Source organism: Pempheris klunzingeri, chromosome 9, assembly GCF_042242105.1.
Source record: "Pempheris klunzingeri isolate RE-2024b chromosome 9, fPemKlu1.hap1, whole genome shotgun sequence".
Taxonomy (NCBI): Eukaryota; Metazoa; Chordata; class Actinopteri; order Acropomatiformes; family Pempheridae; genus Pempheris; species Pempheris klunzingeri.
Window position 1 is genome coordinate 465,055 of NC_092020.1, and position 21,992 is coordinate 487,046.

The 21,992-nt window shown below is 43.2% G+C and overlaps 2 protein-coding genes across 2 annotated transcripts in view; both read left to right on the forward strand.

Moving 5' to 3' along the window:
- The window catches only part of LOC139206915 (A disintegrin and metalloproteinase with thrombospondin motifs 2-like), a 108,095-nt gene that overhangs the window by 73,983 nt on the left and 12,120 nt on the right, over positions 1-21,992 (forward strand). Inside the window, exons 4-10 of the mRNA XM_070836529.1 lie at positions 7,033-7,238; positions 16,407-16,490; positions 18,129-18,285; positions 19,605-19,710; positions 19,890-20,033; positions 20,352-20,484; positions 21,049-21,078. Coding sequence (XP_070692630.1) covers positions 7,033-7,238; positions 16,407-16,490; positions 18,129-18,285; positions 19,605-19,710; positions 19,890-20,033; positions 20,352-20,484; positions 21,049-21,078 — 860 coding nt within the window. The remainder of the gene's footprint in view (positions 1-7,032; positions 7,239-16,406; positions 16,491-18,128; positions 18,286-19,604; positions 19,711-19,889; positions 20,034-20,351; positions 20,485-21,048; positions 21,079-21,992) is intronic.
- The window catches only part of LOC139206917 (putative monooxygenase p33MONOX), a 128,414-nt gene that overhangs the window by 68,858 nt on the left and 37,564 nt on the right, over positions 1-21,992 (forward strand). The window lies entirely within an intron of this gene.

The window sequence follows — 21,992 nt, forward strand, 5'->3', positions numbered from 1 at the left end:
ACTGGTCTAATGTCCATTCCTTGTGTTTCTTGGCCCAAACACATCTCTTCTGCTTGTTGCCTCTCCTTAGCACTGGTTTCCTAGCAGCTATTTGACCATGAAGGCCTGATTCGCACAGTCTCCTTTTAACAGTTGTTCTAGAGATGTGTCTGCTGCTAGAGCTCTGTGTGGCATTCATCTGGTCTCTAATCTGAGCTGCTGTTAACTTGCGATTTCTGAGGCTGGTGACTCGGATGAACTTATCCTCAGCAGCAGAGGTGAGTCTTGGTCTTCCTTTCCTGGGGCGGTCCTCATGTGAGCCAGTTTCGTTGTAGCACTTGATGGTTTTTGCGACTGCACTTGGGGACACATTCAAAGTTTTTGCTATTATCCGGACTGACTGACCTTCATTTCTTGAAGTAATGATGGCCACTCGTTTCTCTTTACTTAGCTGATTGGTTCTTGCCATAATATGAATTCTAACAGTTGTCCAATAGGGCTGTCGGCTGCGTATCAACCTGACCTCTGCACAACACAACTGATGGTCCCAACCCCATTAATAAGGCAAGAAATTCCACTAAGTAACCCTGACAAGGCACACCTGTGAAGTGAAAACCATTTCAGGTGACTACCTCTTGAAGCTCATCAAGAGTGTGCAAAGCAGTAATCAGAGCAAAGGGTGGCTACTCTGAAGAAACTAGAGTATAAGACATGTTTTCAGTTATTTCACACTTTTTTGTTAAGTACATAATTCCACATGTGTTCATTCATAGTTTTGATGCCTTCAGTGAGAATCTACAATGTAAATAGTCATGAAAATAAAGAAAACACATTGAATGAGAAGGTGTGTCCAAACTTTTGGCCTGTACTGTATATTTCAGGGGCAAGTCAATGCAGTCCAATGAAAAAAAGAATCTCACATTTTTCGTATGGCAAAAAAAACTACAGAAAAAAAAAATCTGAAGGTCAAATTTCTTTTAGGCATCAGACCAGTCATATCTGTGAATGAATGATGAGCACAAGAAATCATTAAGGTAAAATCACGAGCCAACAGCCACAAAGGTCCACCCAAGTCAAACTCACTGCGTTTTGTAAGGGACACGCGACCTCATTTAAAACGAGGGAAGAAATGAATATGAACCTGTTCACTTTTTGGGACTGTGAACTTGTCAACTGTGAATGTGAACAACTTCATTTAAACTGGTGTGAATTGAACTGAGCAAAGTGTGAACTTGCAGAACACTAAATTTTTCTCAAAGTTTTCTCAAAGTAAACAGGCATCGGAGGTTGATAAGACGCTGATAAGAGATGCAGATGAAGAATGTGTCTTGTCTGCATACGCTGTAGTCTGCATACTGGTGCTGTTATGTGTTTATCTTCGTTGCCCTGTTATGACTGGAGATGTTTTTCTACTTTTTGATTTCATAAGAGACCTTTATAAATGTCTGGCTTTCTGAGGCAGATGTAGACAGACACAGGAAAGGACAGGCAGACAGGCACACAGACAGGTCAGTTTCAGACTGGATGAGACCTTCAGTAAGCCCCATATCAGCCTGGCTTTGCTGTCTTATTGGGCACTAAGGCTCTCCAGTTTACATCGAGCACTGTAGATCCAACCACGGAACGAAGAGAGAGAGAGTTTGGGGACATGATTGATCTTTGCCAACAATATTGCCTCTGTGGATGGCAATGATTGGATTACTGTGTTTTGAGATGTGTTTGCAATGTTTACATGTGCTGTAATTATTGACGCGACAAGAGGACTCGCTGGGTCCTTGCGGCTTGAGAGAAATATAGCTACCCAATTTAGGCTCATTTGTGACAACATGTGCAATCATGAGTGAGACAGTTTCAAACCACAGTAGAGTTTATTTCATTTGTTGGTTTTGCAATATGAGTGTGTAGGTAACTCTGCATACATTATAGACTTTATGAAAAAAAGTGGCTAATGAAACATGGTACAGCAGGACACAGGAGGAATCAGTGTGCACAACAGCACCTCCCCAGCAGCCAACAGCCCTGTGTGATTCTGACAGACAGACAGTTATGTAAGAGGGGAGAGCTAAAGGTTGCCTTGTCTCCTGAACCATCAGAAATCCACACAGACAGACCGAGCGGCGGTGAGTATAGGTGGCCCTCTTGCCTGTTAACGATAAAGGCTGCTTCATGCAATATTAAAAATGGCCCTCTGCTCCACTTCAGGGAGCACAAATACGTATAATGCGTCACTCTAAATATTATGGATCTTTGGACATGAAGCTCGCAGCCGAGGCTCGACCACGCAAAACATCTCATCAGCATTATAGAAATCACAGTTAAAAATAAACAGCCCTAACCTAAAGCGCTTATTAATAAATGGGCAAAGTTCAATGCTTGATGTATGAATAATTATTATGGTCTTTAGGGAGCTGTCCATGTAAAATTAGATTGCTGATTGCCAATCTAAATAATTAACGGAAGTCTGATTATGGGAAGCATAGTTCACAGTGTGTTCCACACTCTGTAGCCTTTACAACTGTCATATGGCAGCTTAGAAATAATGAGCATTCAGTATGGGGACATTGTGTGGGACAGTGTGGCATGTTGCTACCTGCCCAGACGCTAGCAGCAGCATTAACAATCCGCTGTCCAAGCCACTCATCACCATGGCAGCCCATAAAGCTGTCACCGGGGACACAAAATGTCCATGCCCTGAGCTATGTGGCCAAGGCGTGTCTGTAAGTAAATTAGTTCACGTGTGGATAATTGTGCCTCCCAGTGGACAGACAGCCTTGAACTCAGGTAAGCACTAATGACTTCACTGTCCCAACACCACTACTACCGCCTGCTGCCACTCAACATAACCGTAATACACAATAACGCTAAAGATTTTAAGCACCCCTGAGGGAGGACTATGTGTGTAGGCAGAGACACCCTCAAAGTCTCTTGAGTATACCAACATTTTCATGTTATTAACATGATACAATTTTATAATAGGCAACTATTAACTCCCACATTCCTACAACCAATACAGCAAATAATCTCTCATTATTCCTAAAGCCAGGACTTTTTTCTTCCTAGACTTCCCATAACTAATAAATACATATTAGTGCATTTAAATCACAGAATCCTATGTAATGTAGTAGACCTAACCACACTTTACCGCACAACTTAACACCGATCTTAATGTTCTAAGACTTAATTGTGTTTACTTTAAAGTCATGTAAGACTTCATCATGTAGTTTTTAGACTACACTTGTGGATAAAGGCTGGGCTCTGCCAGGCTTGCACTTTTAGCGAGGGGCTCACGGCGACAGTCTCTCCGGTCACTGATAGTGTCATACTTGGTTGTACACATGAAAAATGGCAGAAATATTAGTATAGAGAATGACAAAAGTGAGCCAGAGACAGAACCCAGCTTACTTTCTCACTTCCGCACACCAGATCTGATCATTGTCAATAATGTGTGTATGCCTGCGTAAACACTGTATTTACAGAGTCTACTTGGCTGCATAAATCACCATTCATGAGGCCCTGTGTTATGAATAAGCGACAGTTACTTTATTGTGTCGGAGATCCATGAAACATGCGTACTGTAACATGTATACTCATCGAAATCTGCACCTACATGCCTGCACCTACAGGCTGGTCAGAGCTGACCATTGTAAGGTCAAAGCCAGTCATTATACAACTAGAGCTCCTGAATGCAGAAGCAGAGTGGTGCGCCACATCTGACTGCCAAACAGTCACCTCAAACCAAAGACTAGCGATGCGGCTTGACCTGAATTATCATCACCATTCTCTCTCTCTCTCTCTCTCAACGAGTAACTAGACATTCTTGACATTTTGCAAAGGTTGAAAGACAAAGAACCTTTGTCTCCTAATAAGGCCGCTGTCTATACTCCACCTGAATGAGAATACTGGGAGAGAGAGGGCGGTGTGTGTCAGGAGGTGGCCATGTAGGGTTGGGGTGTTTGTGTGATGGTGGAGGTGGAGGGGGGACGGTCTATATTGGGATATACACCAAAAATGTAAATGAGGATTGAGAATGTTTTGTTAGGACCGGAAAAGGATCGGAAAGTTTCAGATAGGAGGGGCCATGAAGGGCTGTGTGTGTGCATGCAGGTAAGAGGGTGAGGAAGAGGAGGAGGAGGAGGAGGAGGAGGAGGAGGTTTGGGACTGAAATGATGAGAGGAAAAATGAACATTTTTTCCAGATAAATCCCCCGTCTGTACGTTTGGGAGTGATAACTGTTAGGTTTCAGAGGCTAATGTGAGCCACTGTGGTGAGAAACATGGCTGATGCTTCACTCGCAGTCACACAGACAGACTAGGATGTTCTGCAAGAGAGTGATATTCTCTATCATTACAATAGCTTGAAGCGGAACTCACAGCACCCAAGGTCCTTCTGGTCTCTTCTCATCTCTCTCTCTCATCCATCACACCCCCCAGCTCTACCTCTCACCTCCCTCACCGCCTCCCTCAATCTTTCTTGCACCTTATTCTTCCACAGTTTGCTCTGAAAAACTTGCTCAAAAACAGCTGAAGCAAAAGAAAAATAGTGTTCTAGCAAAATGTAAGCAAGGACAGAGGTGCAATGAAACAGAGAGGTTTAAATAGTGCGAGCTCGCCACCTGGTCAAGCCCCCTGCAACCGCTGGTTTTAGTCATTTCTTGTTTTACCCTCTGCCAGAGTCACTTTGGGTTATGTCTACCTTATTCCCTCCACTCATCATACAGCTGTGGCCCGGTGTTATGCAATGTCTCCGCATTGTCTCATTCGCAGTTTTTAAGGCACTGCAATTTTGCGAAAGGCACAGAGTTAAAAGTGAGAACACAATGGTGTTTTTCCTGTGTTTTGTCTCAACATTACATAAGCAAAAGGTAAAAATATCTGGACCTGTCTTTAAAAGCAGATGGTGTGGTTATGACATCAGGCTCGTTAAAGGCAGCTATAACTAGGAAGAGCCAAGGGTTGTGAAGTGCACTGCTTTAAATCCAGCTCACTCTCCTAACAAGGAGAAGTAAAGCTTAGTGTATGTGTGTGATACAAGCCATGAAACATAACAAAAGTATGTGCTGCAAAAATTCTCCTCTCATACTTTGCCCCCCCAGTCCTCTGTTTCTGTGTGTGTGTGTGTGTGTGTGTGTGGGGGGGGGGGGTATTCTGTCACTCACAGGAATGTGGGCAGATATGGGATCATATTCAGACTTCCAGATTCATTCTGCTAGCGACTCAGGAGCCAATATTAGCCACGCGGCCGTTGTTTTACCCATGAGCCCGTTGCCTTGGAAACATTACATAAGAGGGAGTGGGAAAGTGGGATGCCCCTTGCTGATTGGGAGACAAGGTGGCAGATCTCTCATTCTCTCCCCTTGTCTTCCCTGAATCTTCCTCATGTATCTTGTTCTTTTCCCTCCACTCAACACTTGTTCTAACTGTATGTGTCAAAACACTGGAGCTCCAGCTGTCCCTGCTTGCCACGAGTTGAATCAGCTTACCACCCTGCACCTCCACAGTCAAAAATGGCATATCTATTACAGTTAGTCTGCCCCACACCCAAGCTTCAGCTAAATTAAAGCTCCTGTTGGAACAGTGATTTATAGCCCAATTGGAAATGTTTGTCCACACAGTGCTCACACACAAGCACCTGCATACACACTTGCACACACACTCATGGCTCCATGAGCGGTGTTGTGTGTCATCCTTGGCTGTGGGAGGCCTTGGCTGGAGTCAGGGTGGATAGTTCTTTGTTGAATCCACTGAGACCACATGTTCAAGACTGCATGACTGGGCCCTCCACAGCTTCCATGCAAGCAAGGCAATGCTGTGTCTACATACCAGGAGGATGAGGGGAGGTGGGGGGGTCGAGGGAGGACAGCGAGTGAAGGGAAGATGGCCTTGGCTCTGGAGACAGGACAATTTATCTTCTGTATCCTCACCGACTCTGATTCTCTGCCAAGAAAAAAAAAAAACAGGATCAGATGAGACATTTAAACTTCGCACTGTTATTTAGGAGACAAGGACTCTCAAATGTAACAACACACTGTCTGACATGCCTGTAGGCAAAAACAGAGAAGTGATTAGTGATCTTAACAATTCAAGGCTGCTTTAAGTTGCAAACTTTCCAATGGAATAACCTCAAATTAAGTTTCTTGTGTAATTTGCATTTTTTCAAGCATGTAGCAAGCCAAGAAAGGAGCAGGGTGGGCAGCCCCTGTGTGAGGGAACTGTCTTAATCCATGTGTTTAGCAAGCACCATCTGCTGCTTTTATTCAGATGGGAGTAGAAATATTTGGTTGATTAGGAGAGGATCTGTGTAGGATAGCCGCACCGTTACCACCGCTAACAGGGGACACACGTGCTCGATTCTGTCAACTGGTGTCTTGGAAAGCAAACCGGAGACAGACACATTGACATCAACATGCAAGGGCTCAAAGAAGTACACATGTGCATATGGATGCGCACACGCTAAACACACGACAAAAGCGTTCAGAGCGTTAATGCTGTGGAGAGAGGCAGACATGTGGAGACGCACAGCTGAGCCGATTTGAGAGAATGCAAACACTTGCAGACAGATTAACAAGACAATTCTGCTGGTGAGGTAGCAATGAAGACACAGGATAATACACAACAATATGACCTGCATTAATTGTGCTGTACATGAATAAATGTTTAAATTAATTTGAGTACACCAAGGTACAGATCTACAGAGATTGTGTGATTTAGTCTTGCTTTAGTTTAGCTGGTAAAACACTGGTTTGTGACAACAGATAAATCAAGTTTAATCCTCTGAATAATGCTGGCTGACCTGGTGCTTGTCCAAGCGTCTGGCTGGTTACACTTTATCACAGATTACATGCTTCCATTATTAAAGTACTATCTTCTTGTCAAGAATTTGATGCTGTTTAATGATAGTTGTACACCAACATCTCAATCAGTTATACATTCCAAATAAAAAACAAAAGAAGTTTGGGTCTTTTTTTAGATTATCTGGCATTTTTTTACACCTGAAATATCCCAGTGTCATTGCATATGTTCACTGCAAAACTTGTGTGTGTTTTTCTATCTCTAGGTGCTGATCTCGGTGGTCTGATGGACCTGGAGTCTCTGTACCGCGGCGTGGAGCAGAGCATCAACCACACACGAGCAGGACGAATGCGCAGACAGAGCCTGGACAGGGCCTACAACATCGAGGTGCTGCTGGGCGTTGACGACTCAGTGGTCCAGTTTCACGGGAAGGAGCATGTCCAAAAGTACCTGCTCACACTCATGAACATTGTAAGTGTTGGTGGCCCGCACAGATACAAATACACCATGGTAATTAATGACATTTAAGGTTACATCTCAGGTATCACACCACACACACACAGTATGCTATCACACATACTTATAAATGCATCTTTATGTGCACCCCTTGTCTGTCTCTCAAAAAAACAACATCTTTAAATGGGAAAGGTCAAAGGAACAGGGTAACCCACACACGCACACACACATGCACAAACACAAACTGAATGAGGATTCAATTCCCTTCCTACATGTTCTCATCCAGCAATCAGCCGCGGGTAATCCTTTCTTCTCTATTTGAATATGATGAGATTTCATTTGTGTGTGTGTGTGTGTGTGTGTGTGTTAGGTGAGCCCAGGGCTCTGAAGAGGCTCCTACATATCATTTCATCAGGCTTTGTGTCATGTCATCATTCATCATGAGAGAGAGAGAGAGAGAGAGAGAGAGAGAGAGCTGCAGAAACAGCAGGCAGTATGCTTCAGGCCACAACAACACTTAGCCAAGTACTCAAACTCCCAGTTACGTGTGTGTGTGTGCACATATGTGTACGTGTGTGTGTTGGTGTGACAGTGAACACACTGCAGACTTTAATCTTTGCAAATTAAACCTGTGGTGAGAGTGCTGTTTGCACGCATTTGTACGCGTGCATGCAGGCATTCGTGTGTGTGTGTGTGTGCTCCTGTTTGCTTTTGCTTGTATTGCCGACCCACTGCGCAAGGAACCAATCTCTGACTGTTAAGCAGGTGCAAGCACACAGCAACAAATCCTACCACACCTCTTTGTCTCAGCTCAGCGCTTGAGAAAGAAGAAGAGCCGCTCAGCTCTCTGCCTCCCCTTTTAGATATTTGTTAGACAATATAGGAGAAGGGAATTCGCAGCCCTGTCGCAGCCCCCCTCTAATCTGTGGGGAAGCAATGGAGAGACAGAGGGAGAAGGAGTATTTTAAACAGCGCATTCGGAATAAATTACTGACAGCCAGATAAACAGAAATAAATAAATAAGGGCTGCCTCCCACGCGTGGCATCTGGGCGACTTTCTTCTTGAAAGTTTGCTTTGCTCACTTCAGGATGGGTGTGCGCGCTCTCTCTCTCTCTGTTTTATTTCTTCCCCTCTCCGTCTCCCTCTCACTCTTAGTCTCTCAGTAGCACTGAGTCGCTCTACGCTGAGCTCTTTTGCATTGTTACTCCTCCCTGACTCGGGTAGTTTATGGCAACAAATCCTCAACGATGTTAAAAAAACTTTCCAAGTATAACATGAGTGACAACACAGATTTTTGACAGAGATATTTGAGAAGACATATAAGGTATATTCAGGACAGGGAGAGAGATAATTGAGTGTATGTAGTTGCCACAGGTGCCCTGTAAAGGCATCGTTCAGTATGTAGGACAGGTTTCTAAGTCACTGTAAATGTATGGCCTCTTCGCCACATACAGAAAGATAAGGATTCTTTTCTTCCCTTTATTGCCTTTCTTATCCTTTGGAAAAAGATATTAGGAGGAAATAAGGGCAGTGTCTTGACACTTTTATGCCATGATGCCTCCTCTCTCACCCCAGTATTTTTTCTTTCTTCCATCTGTTTTTCTCTCCTTCAATTCTTCCTCCTAATTTCCCTCCTTACCTCCAGGCTGGATTGAGTGTGTCTGACAGAGAGGCTTCTGTATGCGTGTCCATGTTAACACTTTCAATACACCTACAAACAGAAGTGATGTTCTGTCTTTTGTTGCAGCAGCTGTTACGCTGATGTACAATCACCTTCAAAGGATAAATAAAGCACTGGCATTTCAGACAAATTACAATGTATGTTTTGGATCTCAAAGTCTATTTTAACTCCCTTAATTCATTTGATAATTCATTTATGGTGTTTTTATAATGCATCTGCATCTTCATCCCCTACTGTTTGCCTTTGTCTGTCTTTCTGTTTGTCTGTTTGAAGTGAGTTCAGGGTCAAGGTGGACAGTTTGGTCTTGCATGTACATGCGTGCGTGCGTGTGTGTGTGTGTGTGTGTGTGTTTTGGAGGATAAGGGGGCGGTACTGCTGTCTGCAGGACATCAAAGCGCTCCCACAGAAAACCACTAAATCCTGTCTGCCAAGTTCAATGGGAGTGTCAAAGTGTGTATGAGTGTGTGAAAATGTGTATGTTGAGTTAAACGTGTGTATTGGTGATTCTACTTCCCACTCCTTTCCCATGTGTTTACCTTCATTCCCCACGCAGTATTTTTGTTCAGTAACATCAATGTACAATAATGGGTCCAACCATGTGACTTAATTATTCATTAACCATCTCACAGTCTATCAATGGATGTGAATGTACATGCAAATATATGAGCAAACACACAAATAAACATGTAGAATGTAAAAATTAAAAAGGACTGCCAGGACCACCAGAAGTTCTTTATACTTCCTCCTCCTGTCTCTCACTCAATAAAAAATCAGAAAATGAGGATTTGATAAAATGAGATGATGATTTCTTTGACTGGAAAGATATTAAAAAGATCTGGGGAGACTGATGGATTAAAGGCAAATTTGGACAAATGGCCGTCTTCACCTTTATTGTAAAAAAAAAAAAAAACGTTTAGTAGAGGACATGTGAAGGACACGGGCTAAAGCTGGGAACACTTGTGTGAAACCCCACACTCTCCATGTTTACACACCATCACCACACATGAACTGATTAAGAGAATCCTGACTGAGCTCATTACCTGTAAGATCACTCAGACTCTCATTATCCAACGAGACGTTTGACCCTTTGCCCTCAGCTTCTTTTAACAAAGTGTGTGACTCCGACATATGAGACTGCTGCTTGCATGTCTTTTCCTAACAACAATCAATGCTGGATTCTTTAAATTATGGCCACTATTTCCCCCAAATCTTAACCAGAATATTTTTGTTGTCTTAACCAAATCTGATCTACAGTGGACTCAGATCAGAAAACTCTCATGAAAAAGTTTGGAGGACATGTTGCCGGACCCTTGCTCCGATGAACTGCCCTCTTCATTTTGAGAGAGCAGTTATCAGGCTACATTGGTTGATTGTTAATATTATGATTACATGTACATGAAAAAAGAATGGCATTGTACGTAGATTTACAAACATTTCTACAAAGAATAAATACAGACTAAATTATAGGAGTGGTTCACTGATCTTTTATTTTGAAAGACAAGAACTAGTAGTGTGTGACGTATATTGAATGGGATTTGGACGGAGATCACAGCACAAACGAGAAAAAAACAAACCAGAAATGCAAGACCATTACAACTGAGTGTGAGGGTAAAGACACAGAGAGAAAGAAAGGAAGAAAGGAGGAGGAAATGAATTGATAAAGCACAAAAAAAAGAAGACAAGAAATGGAAGAGGGAAGGGGAGGAGAAATACTGCGCAAGGCAGTTCTGCACATTGTGTCTGGCTGATATTGGCTCTTGAAAACAACAGTGTTGTGTAGCAACAACGTAGTACGTGGTAAATCCTGTGATGCTTTGTGCCAAATGCCAAGTGGAGGCCATTGTGCAGTAATCTTCCTGTGGAGAACATCATGGTGATAGATTCTGTGGCCAACAGTGATCTGTCTGTCTACCTGTCTGTCTCACCAATTAATGGAGACCTTTAGGGATATGCAGCAAAGTGTTAATCACACTCTCCAAGGATATGAATAGTTACCGCTGAGGAGGGAGGGGTGTGTGCGCTCACGTGTGTGTGTGTGTGTGTGTGTGTGTGCATGTTTAATTTTAATGATGCATACTGGTTTACTGAGTTGTGTTTTGTCTGCACCTCTACTATCCGATAAGCCTCATTTCTGTAAGAGCTGTCTGAAAGAGGTGCAGATTGCTCAGTCTTGTCTTTACCAAGGCTCCTTGAGGCAGCGAGCAGTCATATTAATATGTGGTAGGAAGAGCTGGGAATGGAGAGGTAGTCCAGGTAATAATAGACACCTTGTTAGCTGGAAGTGTCACAGATATGCGAGGAGCACTGTCAGACTGGGAGCTCAAATTCTGGGTCTCAGGTTTTTAAATATTCCCATGTGTGTTGACAAAAAGACGTTGAAAAGCTGTCCAGAGTCTTATCTAATTTATGTGGCGCTCTAGCCAGATTTTATTTGATGACTCAGTTCTGTCTCATCAGCAGCTGAGAGTGTTTTTAATGCATATTTTCAGATTGTTTCCCAACACATTTTAATTGCCTTTTGAATTAAAGCACACTCTCCATGATGAGTTGATTAAAACACATGAGCTCAGTGTATGAAGCACTGTGGAGCTGTTAGCTCGAACGCATTTTAGGCCTTTCTGAGCTTATTACTACCGTGTAGTGAGAAAGATGAATGAAAGAAAGAGAAAAACTTGACAAATCTAGACAGAAATGCACACTTTCTTATCTTACATGTAATTTCAATCGATAAATAAGGCATCGTTGTAATATTTACTGTAGGCGTGAACCTGTGGATGAGGCGTTAGCTGCTAATAAAGTGCAGATTACAAGTAGCAGCCTCCTGCTGCCCTGTGACAGAACTACTTGTGTGTGTGTCTATTTGAGTTTCAGTCTGAACTGTCCCTCCCTTCTGTGCCGTCCTTCCTTTTTATGCTGCAGATTTTAGTTTAACCTGTAACTGTAACTGCCCCAACAAGCAACAGCGGCAGCATAGAAGTGATGAGTGTTGTCTGATGCTGCTCAAAGGTTTATTCAGACACGCTTTGTTTGTAAACATGAGCAAAACAGACCTATAGATCCAATTATGATGCACATAAATAAATGATTCATTTTAAAGTAACACATTTGAATCATACATTCAAACAATTAATGCTTACTGTGCCTTTGATATCACTCCTTGCTCCCCCTTTGCCAATTCTCTCCCACCTTCTCAATTCAGTTCATCCTGCCTCTTGCAGAGTTAAGTGACAAACCCTGGCTGAGATATTAATCTGATAATAATGATTTTGTGGCTTGCTGACCTCTAGTCCTGCATTACTTACGACACGCACAGACAAATCTAGGCTACTTGCTACCTGTAGCCTGGGTGGTAAAGTAAGGACGCCTGGCGTCGCCCCTCAGAACCAGCAGCATTAATGACAGACATGCCTGTAAAGTTGTTAACAAACAACTGTGTGTTGTGAGTGTGGGTATTTATGTGCACATGCATTGGTAAGCACGTTTCAGTAAATATGTGGGTGTGTCTGGGTTTATGAATCACTATGCCTCATCTGTCCATCTGTGTGTGAAGTGTTCAACTGCATGCGAGTGTTAAAGTGCGCGAAGACACACAAAGATAAAGTTGGTACTGAACGGACACTACGGTGCCTCTGTGCATGTGTGTTTGTGTGTGTGTCTCATTAGAGTGGAACTTGTGGTGTTGGGGTCACCTGGAAGTCAACCGCCCCTAATTGGCCTAACAGTTGTCAAGGAAACGGGCTGGATCAGGCCAAGTGTGAACTGACCCACCCAAGTGTCCATGTCATGTCAGATAAACAAACACAGCTACACACACACACAGTCGTTGTGTGTCGCTTCCCCACGTATACTTCAGCCTGCCAAGATAACGAGGGAGTGAGACAAATGTTACCGAATGAGAGACGGAGGCAGAAATACCATTAGGTAGCCAGACAGACGAGAAAGATGAAGACTGCATACACACACACACACACACACACAGTCTCTCACTCTCACACACACACACACACAGACAGGGTTAAACTGAGAAAACAACAGAACACTCTGTTTGTTTGGTGGTTGCTTAGCAACTCTGTATCCTTTTTGAAGTGTAGAGGGAGCATCCTAAACATGGAGGGGAAAGTCACTGAAGGAAAACTTTTCCCTGTCTTCCCTCGTGTCCCCCACTCTGACACTCTTCCCTGCCACACCTCCATCCTTCACTCCAGGAACTAAACCCCACTGACACATACTCAAGGTCTATTAACAGAAAACTGCATTCGTTGTAGATATATTCACCCGATCCCCACGTTATCAGGCTTTCTATTGATAAGTGCAATCATCACACATCTGTCCCAAATATATGAACTAGTCTGGGTTTACTTCAGGTGGCTGTTGACCATTTATTTCAGTGAGCTGCTGTTGATGGAGCCTACTAGGAGCAGAAGGCCTGTTATCAGACATATGCAATCATGTCTTTCTGCATAAATAAGAAAAAGAAAAAGTGGTTGCCTTTGCTTATAATACCACTTTTACTACTATACTTTTGGTAAAGAAGGAAGTAGAATGATTTTTTTTACATTGCATTATGGCTACTTTTAAGTACGCCGTCTAAATATTTCTTCCCCAACTGTATCACACACTGATTATGTTGACAATATTTTTTAGGAGCAAATGCTATTTTATCAAGATGAACCTCTAGAGATGTTTTTAGTGGGTTCAGTGCATGTCAGAGTACCGTGCAAGAGAAAAGAATATAAATCAGTCCGTCAGGAGCACGTTTCATATAGCATTGATAGTGATAATAGTCCTGAAGTAAATATACGAGAAGCATCACTTGACAAGTCTCAGTTTTGGCTTTGAGTTTCAGATATGTGGCCATTGACTCGACAGGGAGGGTTTAACAAAAGATACATTTCAAAAGCACACATTGCATTGTGGGAAGAGTACGATGCAGTATTCTTTACCCATACAAGCAATTGTAACACAGGAAAACTCAGCCTCTTCTCTATCAATGTTGACCACTCCATCCATCCATTGTCTACACTGCTTATCCTTCAGGGTGGCAGGGGGGCTGGAGCCAATCCCAGCTGACATTGGGCGAGAGGCGGGGTCACCCTGGACTGGTCGCCAGCCAATCACTTAGAGACAGACAGCCATTCACGCTACGGGCAATTTAGAATCACCAATTAACCTAAGTGATATATAATCTGTCTCTTGCAAGTCTTTATATATATATATATATAAACTTTCTCTTGCAGTTTAACTTAATGGAAGTGCAATATCAAAATTGCTGGAGTGCTTGTTTAATGTGGCCTCACGATCACAGCTTCAAATATTACTCTTTCCCTCACGTAATGCTCTGTTCCATTCACAGCTGAAGGTCAAAAAGTCCCAGTTACTTCCACAGGCCCATTACAGCCTCTATTATTTCTACTCTTCCAGCCTGGAAAATCAACATGCGTATGCCCACAAGGTTTGACTTACCCAAAATAAAATGCTGCCTCCGCTGAAGCTGCTAATGTAATTTTAGTGACATTTGGCTTCATCAGCAAGTTGAGAGCTATAAACTTTACATTCCATAGGGTTAAGTAGTATATTTGATAATTTACCAGACACAAAGGCCAACGCTGAAAATCAAACCTGACTTGAAAATGATGTAAAGCTGTTAAATCTTTATGTTACAGCCATGTTTATATGTGGATGTAATCAAATAATTTGTTCCAGATGGTTTGCGGTTAACAAAGTAGGAATCTGACTTGAAGGATCACTCCACTGCATTTTTCCTAATAAGATGCTGGAATTTCCGACTTTACACCACGTATGGAACAGAGCATTAGGTTACTCCAAATGTCTCCTTTCTTCTTTAAAAACCCTTCTCCGCAGCGCTATGCTACATTTGTTTTCTAAGAATGCATCGTTTCCACTCTCTTTCAAGCTCTTTCTCTTTTCTCTCTCTCTCTCTTTGCCTCTGTGCTCCTTCTCCCTCTCTGCTCAGCGTCTTGTCTCTTTCCCTCTGCCTCTCTGTCTCTATTCAGAGCATTCCTCAACTCTCTCTCTCGCATACCTTTTCTCTCTGGGTGTGTCTCCAATTTTGTTATTCATCTCTGTACCTGTGTGTGTGTGTGTGTGTGTGTGTGTGTGTGTGTGTGTACTGAGTATGTGCGTGTGTCTTTCTCCACAGCGTGTCCATCAGCCATCTCATTACGGCTGTCTGTTTTTACATCCCTTTGCCTCATTAGGCACCGCACACAGCCACTGAGGACAGCAGGCCTCAACTCCTGCGCCAATTTACACTCCTTTCTTTCTTTCTCTCTCTCTCTCTCTCTCTTTCTCTTTCTCGTCTCTCGTTGTGTGCGTGTGTGTAGATTCACTAGTAGAATCCTGTCTGCGTCTCCCTCGTCGCACATTACCTTGTTTCCTTGCATTAGGCTCTTTCCTTCCTTTGCATCTTTTTTCCTTCATCTCCTCTCTGTCTGTGCTCATGGGAAACGGAGTTCCTTGCAATCTCCTCAACTTCCGTTTCTCTCTTTTTTGGCTCCTTCTCTTTCAGGCTCTCATATCACAGAGTTTCAGTCAGATCATTTTTTGATGGTATATGCATTTCTAAAAAGGCATCTCTATATAACAGGCTTATAATTTCTAACTAATTGATTTATTCATGGTTAAGCATGCCACTTAATCTTTTTTTTTTGGCTCTCTTTAATTCATCAAGAAAACAACTCCATTGGAGCAATTAGAGACTTTTTTAAAGGAATAGTTCAACAATTTGGGAAATACACTGACTGCAGGTAGTCACGGCAAACAGACATGATCACAGACAGGACATCACAACTACACATGATTGCACATAACCCCCTGTAAAACAACAACTTGTCATTTTTACACTTTGTTTGTACATGTTTTGTACATCGATTATTCAAGGAAGATATAATGCATGTTAGTGAGCTTTAGAAACGTTGTTTGGTGGCTTTTGTTTACCTTTGGACATAGATGGGCTAGCTGTTCCCTCATGTCTTCACTCTTGATCTTAAAGTAAACTTATCATCTCCGGGTTATAGCATATTTACCTTACAGACTTAAGAGTGGTATCAATCTTCTCATCTAATTCTCGGCAGAAAGGAAAATGAGGGCATCTCCCAAAATATCAAACTCTAATAATAATAATAACATTCACAACTGCAGATTTGATGGATTATTTGTTTAAAACCTTAGTATATTATGTATTAACATTTATAACCAGACCTGGTGGTTTAATAGAAAGTGAGAAAGCACTTAATGAGCTTTAATTACATTAACCAGCGGATTACTACCATCTCACCCTGGCAACTCAGAAGTCGTTATCATTATTGGCTCATAACTATCTATATCTATAGATCTATAAAACCTTATTGAGAGACTTAACCATTAACAAAGCTATTAGTTACAACTTACAAGCCCTTTAGATATTTGATTCGAATAGATTTTGTTGTATTTCTTCTGCTGAGACTTGTTTTCCCTCTTGTGTCTTTCTGTGCGACTCCAGGTTAATGAGATCTACCATGACCAGTCTTTGGGAGCAAAGATCAATGTGGTACTGGTGCGGATTATCATGCTTGGCTACGGCAAGGTAAGACCTGACAAGACATGAGGTGTACTGAAAAAGCAACTCAGACAATCACTCTAAGTACCTCCAGTAAGAACAGCCAAGTCGTATTCTCATAAACAAACACACAGACACATCCAGGCGCGCACTTATTGGCACGCACTGATGCCCGAAGCCTGTTATTCCAGTGGACTGAGCAAAAGAGGAACTAAAAGCATGCAGCATCCCAGGGGAGTGTTTTCAAGTCACACGCCTTCACAGTTCAGCACCAAAGCACACAGAAACTCTGCCCGTTATGCAATCGGCCTTCCTCCCAGTAGGCTGCAGCACAGAATCATGGGAAGTCCAGGCAAAGATAAACAATCAATGATAGCCCTCCCTCATTCATAAACAGAGAGACCGGACGATGGGGGTAGCATCCTTTTCTTCTTTACTGTAACTCTATCTGCCTGCGTGTGCTGGAGGGAGAAAGAGAGAAAAAGTGGAGGAGAGTGAAAAAGAGAGATAAGGGAAGACATGGCAGGACTGGAGGAGCGCAGGGATTACCCCACAGGACCATACAAATTATTTTATTGCTGGATAGGTGCTCTGTGATACACTTGTGCTTCTGTAGCCTTATCTCTTCCCCTTTTCTCTACATGTCTACAGTCCGAGTGGAGCCCTGGAAACACACACTCCCACACACACACACACACACACTCACTCCTACATTGGTCATTCTGGACCAGCCCCTATGCAGCTTCGGCCAAAGCTCCGGCTGTCCATCATCCCCAATTACCGTAGCAACAGAGCTGCACCCAGACAGCCTGCAGATTGGCTATGTGACCCTGAATGCAGGCGCACCCATACACCCACACTTCATGCACACACTCCAACACAACATGTAGCTACGACACACCATTACAAACACATCTTTAAAGATCCTAAAAACACACAGACATGCACCTGATGAACATGATGAAGCACACACACACACACACACACACATGCAGTGCGCTCTGTCTGAGGGGTGTTTGTGCAGAGGCAGGCCATATGTCGTCACTGCAGCACACTCACACCACACACACTCTACACTGCTTGATTCGGCTGTGCATTGTGCATGTGTAAAAACAGCAAGGAAATCTAGAAAGTGAGGAGAAAAGGAAGCAGTGGAAGAGATAGATGGAAAGACTTGTACAGCAGAGTGAAATGAGGAAGAGGGGAAGAGAGGGGATCCTAATGAGGATGACAATGAGAGGTGAAGGTGAATGGAAGGAATTGGCGGGTGTTTGTGTGGGTACTATGCATTTAATCATATGTAAATATTCTGTAATTGGACATGTTTTAGACTATTAGTGCATAGCTCATTAATAAGCAGCTCTGTATTCAGTTTCATTACTGAGGCCATTAAGATTACAGGATCCTAAGCATTATTTTGTGAGTACTGTGAATCCCTTGGAGTGTGTGTGTGCATGTGTGTATTTAAGTGTGTTGTACAACTCAGCAATTTGCAAGATGTGCTGACAATATATAACATTGTGACACTGCCCCCTACAGGGGTGAATACAATGTTGTTGTACCAGCACTACAACAAGAGGCAGGTTTAGCTCCCTGTTTTAGTAGAATCTTTACAACCTTTACTCTTATACTCTTAACCCTGTGTGTGTTTCTTTCTCTTTCCAGTCCATGAGTCTAATTGAACTGGGGAACCCATCTCAGAGTCTGGAGAATGTGTGTCGCTGGGCCTTCCTGCAGCAGAAGCAGGACACAGGGGACGCTGAGTATCACGACCACGCCATCTTCCTCACACGTCAGGAATTTGGCCCCACGGGCATGCAGGGTAACAAAAGACTTGAACATATACTGACCAGTTTCTATTAAACATATAGCACATACATCCAAACTGCAGGCCCAATGTCTCAAGGACCTAAACTTCGTGACAGAAAACTCCCCTCTTTCTTCCTTTGCTTCATGCAGCTGCATAGTGCAGAGTGGGTTTGGTGGTTGGTGGTTTTCTGTGCAGCAGAGTGCAGGCTAACAGGCAGGCCCAGGGGAGAGGCCTCTAAAGGCAGTGGCCTAGCTATCCAGAAGCCCTTCAGCTGCCCTTGGGCTCAGCCTTCAGCAGCAGAAAATCAATAGGCAGAGCAGGCCCAGCCACAGTCCCACAATTAAAGGCAGTGTGGGACAGACAAGCGCACAGGGAGTTGGAGATTGGCACATGTAGGGGTGGAAGGCGACGGTTTAGGGTGAGGATTAGATACACAAACATGCACATGATTGTGAATGTGTATGTGAAAGAGTACTATGAGAGTCTGTGTGTAAGTAGGATACATTATACACATTTTAAACTGATAAGTCTGAGGTCTAAGATAAAAACAAAACAAAAATCAGCTTAATCTCACAGATCCTTTGACTGTATTGAAACATACTTGATGCAGATGTGTATTTCAGCATAGGCCTAGAGACTGGCCTCTAATATTGTTCAAAAATTATTACATTTAAGAAAATGTATGCAAATCAAATAATTTGGCAATATAAATATGATGAGTTTATTGGGCTGATGCTTGTCTAAAAATGACAGATCTATTTTGAGAAGCCAATAGGTATCGTAGGGCGGCACGAAGGTGTGGTAGTTAGCACCGTCGCCTCACAGCAAGAAGGTGTCAAACCCGCTGGGCGGCAGCAGCCTGTCTGTGTGGAGTTTGCATGTTCTCCCCGCGCATGCGCTGGTTCTCTCGTCCCACATTCCAAAGAAGTGCAGTTTAGGTTAATTGGTGGCTGTAAATTGTCCGTAGGTGTGAATGTGTCTACTGTGTGTCACCCCTGTGATTGACTGGCACCCAGTTCAGGGTGTGCCCCACCTCTCGCCCAGGGTCAGCTGGGATTGGCTTCTTAAGGGATAAGCAGTATAGATGATGAATAGTTACTGTAATACCAGACTCTTCTTCTCGCTTGTTTAAAGTACACACTGAAATGAGTGAAAATGTATTTCAAATTTTCTAAAGAAACTTGACCTCTGACTCTGACTAGATTGTGTCTACAACATGGTTTAGCATTAATTTCACACATTGCAAAGGCATTTCTTGTACTTTCTTCCAGTGCATCACAACAATAAGTCTACAAATCATAACAATCATGTCTGTTTTCCTGGTTGCCAAGGTTACGCCCCAGTGACAGGCATGTGCCACCCGGTGAGGAGCTGCACCTTGAACCATGAGGATGGTTTCTCCTCTGCCTTTGTGGTGGCACACGAGACCGGACACGTGTAAGTGCACTTGCCATAATAATTTCTTCATGCCAGCTTTCATGGTGCAGCAAAATATGACAGCACAGTCACTTATTAGACTCTATTGATTACTGCAGGTTTGATCTATTGGTCACCTCAGCCACCTGGTTCATCTCGTTTCCCTTCACTTCTCTCTATCTCGCTCTATCTCTCTACAGACTGGGGATGGAGCACGACGGCCAGGGGAACCGCTGTGGGGATGAGGTGCACATGGGGAGCATCATGGCTCCGCTGGTGCAAGCTGCCTTCCACCGCTTTCACTGGTCCAGATGTAGCATGCAAGAGCTGGGACGCTACCTTCAGTGAGACACAAACACGCAGACACACACACAGTCTTGTTTCCATCACTTCAGAAGACATTAGATAGACTTAAAAATAATTTCCTGGAGACTTTCCCTAGCTCTAACCATAACCACTACTTGCTAAACCTAAGCCTAACCCTAAATTTTAATAATTTACATTGTGGGGACAATTTATAGACCAAGTTATTAATTAGGAAAATAATGATCAGATTCATCAAATAGTAAAGGCAACAGTTACTGCACAATGACATAATAAACAGAAGAAAGTAAATGAAGAAAATAATATTTGATCACATTTTGTTTTGGCTCCTCTTGTAGTTCCTATGACTGTCTCCGTGACGACCCCTTTGACCACAACTGGCCGTCGCTTCCTCAGCTTCCTGGTTTGCACTACTCCATGAACGAACAGTGTCGCTTTGACTTTGGTGTGGGCTACACAATGTGCACCGCGGTAAGAGATCCCCGTAGTCTGACAGTCACTTTACTAACATAGCTAGAGTTTACTAACACTAACTAACTGCACTAACATATGTGCTGAAGGCAGCTTCTACAGCAGTTGCCACCAATCAAGCTTCATCTATCTGACATGTATCTTTGATCTACATTGTAATGGTCACACATACACAACTATTCACATTCCTCTGATGTCCTCTGCTTTCCTCTCCCGGCCACTGGTGGGATTGGCATCTTGCTTAAAAGCAGGTAATTGGCTTTTATAGCTTTTTCTTTTTTCTGTTATTAATGGTAATTATGATAAAGAATCTGATTTCTTAACACAACACTTACCTTGATACCACAGTGCCTTTACATAAGCCTGTCACAAACAGTATTTCTGTAGACACAGTAGACAAGCTTCACCCAGCTTCAGCATCTTAACACCCCCTGTCACCCTCACTCACTCTATGACTGTGAAGCTGTTGGGAAGCTGTTGCTTGATTGACGAAGGGCTTGTTAAGGGGATTTGCACACATTGCTAGATTACCCTTTATTCTCTTGTCAAACCCATTCCCCTCAGCTACAAAAGGCGGGCCAGTCAGGAACGCAGGTAAGGTAACCCCACCTCCCGGAAGACATGTGGCCCGTCATTTGTTTTCTCAGATTTTCTTTTTCTATTCGTCCTCTGAAGTTGTAATTGTTTGTAATGTTGCTCCTTACTTTTTTTTTTTTTTTACTGTACTTTGTTTCTCTGTTCTACCCATCGTCATATTTTGGATGTTAGTCTGCAGGATTCTAAAATGCTCATTTTAAGAGAAAGTGGCTGTAAAATCCCTAAAAACACTGTGACTGCTACTACTGGTTCAGTGGCTATGATGCAGTTCAACAGTTGAACCGTACCATACCCCGGCCCTTATCCTGCAAAATCTGTGTTAAATCACGGCAGCGCTGGCAGGAAGAGCGTCATTATATTGGCACACTCACGACTATAAATGAGTGGAAAAGGTTGGAAAGATGTCTTTCCCATCCAAGGGTAAACGGCTGAGCCAGAACAGAGGCTGTTTTTCCATGTTTCACTTCAGCTTTTAGGATCCTCCAGTCTGATGTCATTGGTGATTACCTACCACAGTCTAGCCATTGATTCTGACTCGCCCTCTGACCTGTAAAGGTCCACTGGGGTCATGGTGGGTAGGGAAGTCTGTGGAGAGGAGGGAGAAGGGCACGGCCCCTCAGACACTGGACTGCGGGTCAGTTTGGTGGTATCCTCATCAATGGTTTATATCAGACAAGAAGGAGAATTTGGTCCTTGATCTATGTCTAGGGGCATTTTAGAGGTCAATGAGACCTCACCTTTTGGCCTTTTAACCTTTTGCCCTCTGCCCTCTGACCTCCCATGTGCCCTAATTAAACCACGGGCTGTCTCATTCTGAGAGTTTTGTCTCTCTTTCTCATCCTTTGGTTTAGTTTGCATGAATGGCTGTGTGTTTCTCAGTGCAGCGTAGTGTACAGTGCAGTGACACAGTA